The 5,115-nt window shown below is 45.6% G+C and overlaps 1 protein-coding gene across 1 annotated transcript; it reads left to right on the top strand.

Annotated features, from left to right (window-relative positions):
• Positions 1-961: 961 nt before the first annotated feature.
• TEX48 (testis expressed 48) lies at positions 962-4,708 on the top strand. The gene is made up of 4 exons (XM_074331536.1): positions 962-977; positions 1,162-1,284; positions 3,256-3,384; positions 4,605-4,708. Exons 1-4 carry the CDS (start codon positions 962-964, stop codon positions 4,706-4,708), a joined length of 372 nt encoding a protein of 123 aa, XP_074187637.1.
• Positions 4,709-5,115: the final 407 nt, after the last annotated feature.

Below are 5,115 nucleotides of genomic sequence, written 5' to 3'. Positions count from 1 at the left end.
AGGGAAAACAGGAAGCTATTGCCATAATTCAGGCAAGAGATGATGGTGCCTTGGACGAAGGCATAGCAGTAGAGAAATGGAGAAGCAAGTACCCATGAGTGCGATAACTCACATAGTAAAATTGGGTATTGTGAGGGATATTAACCAATACCACAATAAGAATTTCCTAAAAGGGGGTTTTACCCAGAAAGGAGAGTGAGGATAGGATATATCCAGAGACAAAGAAAGGACTTTGGACAGAGAAAGGACACACAAAGAAAAGAGTTTGGGACTAAAACAAGGCTTTATAATTCTGAACCATCAGAACTAGAACGATCCTTAGAGAGGTCACCTAGCCTAAATTCCTCTTATGACTGATGAGAAGCTTGAGACAGAGAGACATATCTAAAGCCATTCAGCAAGTTCACAGCAGGACCAGGACCTAGACCTACAAGACTATGTTGCATCACCATGTTCTCATGGGACATGGGCCAGATGGAATAATCTGGAGCCAATGAGCCACACAAAGGGAAGGAACAGGAAATGGAATGAACGCTGATCGGGCACTTATTGCATCCCTGGCACCACAGGGGTCGTTTTTCATATATTTAACCTTGTACTTCTGCAAAGCGGGCACCATGATAAAAGTGAAGCTCAAGAAGGTTAAGGAAGTTGCCCAAGAACAGGCAACTAGAAATGGGGTAGAGTACAGATCTACCTAAAAGATGAGAGTCCTTATGTGCATTTCTACCTGAGCTGGGGTTTTGCTGGAGTGGGGTCCTATCTGGACTGTGACACAGGTAAAGGGCAGGCATTTTTCAGCCACAGCCTTATGTTTATTTAGGAAAACAGCCCTGCCCAGGGAAGTGGGCTCACATTCAAGATCAGCTGATTCAACAAGGCGCCCCCTGCAGGCAAAGCTGGCACAGCAGAGGCTTCAATTCCTTCCCATGGGTAAGAAAAGTATGTAAGAATTGGGGAAATGGCCTTAAGAGAAGGTAACCTAGGCAGAAAGGTCTGAACCTGCTGGCCATGGGGAGCTACAGAAAGTCTGGGAGAGGGGAAGGCTATTATACTTTGGGAGAGGCTGACTCAATGTGACCCCCATCACAGTAAATTTCCAGGGGACATCTGAAATTCGGATCCCAAAACCCGTGGCCCTCATTCCTTTTCCTCCTGCAGCAGTCCACCAAAACCTGGCCTCGAAGATCTTCTGTTTATGCTGCAGAGAGTGCAAGGAGTCCAAAAGCACAGAAGACTCCACAAGCTCCAGTCAAACCCTACAGCAGCAGCCATCGACCCATGGTAGGTACCAGGCAAGAACACCCTACTGGCCTGTCTGCACTTCATTTGGCTCATTCCCCTTCTACTGAGATGCCCTGGAATTTCCTTCAGCTTCTGAGTGATAATTCCAACCTAAAGTGAGGTAAGGACTGGGTTGCTCTGTACCCAAACCAATAAACAACAGAGCTTAAAATCTTGATACTTAAAGTGTGATCCACTGGCATTACCTGCAAACTTGTCAGAACTGTACATTCAGACCCCACTCCAGACATTCTGAATCAGAACCTGCATTTTGACATGACCCCCAGGTAACTCTGAATGTACATTACAGTTTGAGAAGCACTTAAAGACGATAAAGGAGCCCTGCCTTTCAGACTCTGACTAATTCTAATCAGCTCTGCCACAGAATTGGGCAAGTCACTTAAGCTCTCACTCTGAGCTTCAGTGTCCTTACCTGTAAAACGGGCATATTCATAATGTATTATTACTTCCAGGATCATTGGAAAGATTAAATGAGATAATATATTTAAGCACCTAGTCCAGGGCCTGCACAAAGCAGGTACTCGACAAATGGAAATTCTATATGGGTATCAGCCAGGATAGGATAGGCTCTGTTACTGAAAAAATAAATCTTGAAATCTCAATGGTTTACAAAATGCAAAGTCTAGTACACATCAGCCATCCCGTTTCCATCTTTAGCCCGGCCCCCTGAACACATGACTTCCAAGGCTGCATGTACAAGAGAAGAGAGAGGAAGAAGTTTGTAATTACAGCCTTCTTGACAATCCAGGACAAAAGGTCACAGTGGAGAAAACTGGGTATCAACATCAACAATTTCAGACAGAAAAGAAGAAGCGTTATTGTCAAGATCAGGCAACCCTAGGACTGACAGTCACATGGTAGAAAGTGTGGGGGCAGGGTTGGTCAGGCATCTGTCACAGTCAGATGAGCCAATTCAATGGCAGGGAAAAAAATTCTTATGGCATATTTTCCCAGAAATCCTTGCTGAGGGTCTTTAAAATACTCCCCCTGGAAGTACTTTCATAATAAAATCCAAGAAGCTTTAAAATGTCAACCCCTTTTCACAAGACAATAATAATAATAACGATAATTACTGAGCCCCTATTACATGCTAGGAACTAGGAACCAAGCTGTGATCAAATGAATCTTCTAATGTGAGATCTTACACTAGTAAGGTGATATTATTTAACCCCTACAATAACTCTAAGAAATGGAAATGGTTATCCAGAATGGACATATCATTCTGCAGGTCTGAAAACAGAGGCAGAGGGAGGAGAAGCAATTTGCTCAAGATATGCAGCTCACAGATGACAGAACCACTTACTCTATCACAGAACACAGCTTAGTCTGTTGACAAAATTCTGTTACACTTTTAGGAACCTGGAAGTCTATAAAAAACAAAGCCTCATATACAACAATGTTCATCACAACAGTACAGTAGTGAAACTTGAAAAGTCTAACCACCCAATGATAAAACATTGGTTAAATAAATCTTGACTTATCCACAAAATAGAATTTTATACAAGCACTGTTTCTTAACATTTAGTAACATGAGAAAAATGTGCATGATATAATGTATAAAGTAAAATGCATTCATAACGTATAGGATGTGACGGACTGTATAAAAAATATGCATAGGACAGAACTGGAACTGTGATAATATCTGAGGGGAGGGGTGTTTGGCATTTTTTTCCTACCTCATATTCTTCAATATTTCCCAGTTATTCTATAATGGATATGCATTACCTTTATAAACAGGAAAAATATAAACTTTGTTTTAAAAAGAACACGTATTTTGAATCCAGCACCTGCATGTGAGGGGATGCTCAGAAGACGAGAGGAGGTAGATTCAGGAGCTCCCCGCCCCATAAGTGACCACCACTGGCCTGTGCGTATTGCTTCCGAGCGGCCCTTCACTTCTGTCATATCCTCTGAGCCTCCCCACATGACCGCATGGAATTATCTTGTCAGGTTTGCGCAAGGATGAGCTTGACGGACAAAATCCTAAGCAAGCTAACACAGCCTACCGCTTGCCTTTTGGACAACCCTTGAACCATCCAGAAAATAAAGACTCCTCCACAAGCAGCAATGATTTTGAGGGTGAGTCCCAAATTGGGGTCCTAACACTGGCCAGGAACCCCTGGGGAGGAGGAGACCTTGTCATGATGACCAAACCACATTGATATTTGAGCTCAGCTAAGCAGGGTGACGAGAGAGATGGGACCACCCCCATCAGGAAGCTGTAGCCATATTCTAGAACATGTTAGAGAGGGGCCAAGGGGCCAAGACCTGCCTGCGTGATCTTCCAAGCTAGGATTACGTGAGGAGCAGTTCCTGGAAGAAAGAACACACATCCATACTTCCCTTCTAGGCCCTGCGGCCTTGTCTTATATGTGTATTTTGTGTGATTGCTGAATGTCTGCTTCAGACCCTAGACAGTAAGTTCCAGGAGGTCAGGGCCCACGTAACTTTTGTTCCCCCAAACCCAGTTAGGTGCATGGCAAGTAAACAATGTCAGAAAATGCTTGTGGATTGAGTGTAGTCCAGTTAGAAGGTGAAATGTCTCTGGGTTGTGGAAGGCCAGAAGCCAATCCTGGCCAGTGGGCATAGTCCAGGAAGAAGAAACATAGGCCCCCGGATGGGAACCAGTGCTGTGCCAGGGTGACCTCACATAGCTCACAACCACCCCCAGGGGCCTGATGAGGAGAGCTAAGCATCATCCAGCCCACTCATTCCAGGATTCTCACAACAGCTCAACCCTCCTTAGCAGACAAAAATCTCATGCCAAGTCCAATTTCTATAAAAGATCAAAGGGGTCCTGCTCTACTTGAATGGAGGGTGGGCGGCCTGCAGCCCCACTAGCTAGCCCAGCCTCTTCCTCTTCCTTTCCCACTCCCCAAAAGGATCTGTGGAACCCCATTTAAAATCCCCACCTCTCATTGCATAGGGAAGGCTGAGGCCCACAGGGAGAAGGAACTTTCCAAAAGTCCCCAGGGAGTGGCATCCTTGTCAGAACCAGGATGAGCCTAATTCTCCTTTTCCAGACCACTGCACTTTGCAAGGCACCCTACCATCACTGAATGCACCGACGGAGTACAGTGCAGAACCTGCTGCAGAAGGCTGGGGTCCTGACACTGACCAGGAGCCCCCAGGGGGTGGGGCTTGTCCCGATCAAAAATGACTTTCAAGCCCAGGCTGGCATCTCCCTGGCTCACACAGTATTCCAGACTCAATGAGCAGGGATGGAGGTGACCAGGACAGTCCAGCCAGGTCCAATGCAAAGGCTGCACCCAGTGTAATTTGTTCCTTTCTTCTTCCAGATATGAATACAAATGTTTCCCAAAGAGGTTTTTATAAGAGAAACCTAAACCGCTACTCCCAGAATCACTGGCCATTCCAGCCGTGCCTCACTGGGAAACCCTGAGCATTCTAGTCGGGGACCCCCAGGCTGCACAGCTGCTGGAGCGCCTCCAGGAGGAAGCAGGAGGCGAACAGGGGCCATGAAGACTGCTTCAGAAACTCCCCTGGAGGAGAAGACGTCTGAGCCATCCCTGCGCCGCCAGCAAGAGTCCCTTCAGCTCCTGGAAAAGCCGCTGAGGGAAGAGCTGCCTCTAATTAAAGTCCTTGGTCATGTCACATGACTCTGTCCCTCCTCCTTTCCCTTCCTCCTTAGGAGGGAGTATCTCTCCCAAAAATGTCGTAACATTTTTTTTAACTTTTTGGATAGCTTTTTCTTTTTTGGGGGGGAGATAATTCCAAACTTACAGAAAAGTTGCAAGAGTAGTAAAAAAAACTATTGACGTTTTACCCAGATTTATCCATTGTTTACAT

The sequence above is a fragment of the Rhinolophus sinicus genome, linkage group LG04 (assembly GCF_036562045.2).
Source record: "Rhinolophus sinicus isolate RSC01 linkage group LG04, ASM3656204v1, whole genome shotgun sequence".
NCBI classification, from domain to species: domain Eukaryota; kingdom Metazoa; phylum Chordata; class Mammalia; order Chiroptera; family Rhinolophidae; genus Rhinolophus; species Rhinolophus sinicus.
This window is presented reverse-complemented; position numbering and strand designations above follow the sequence as displayed.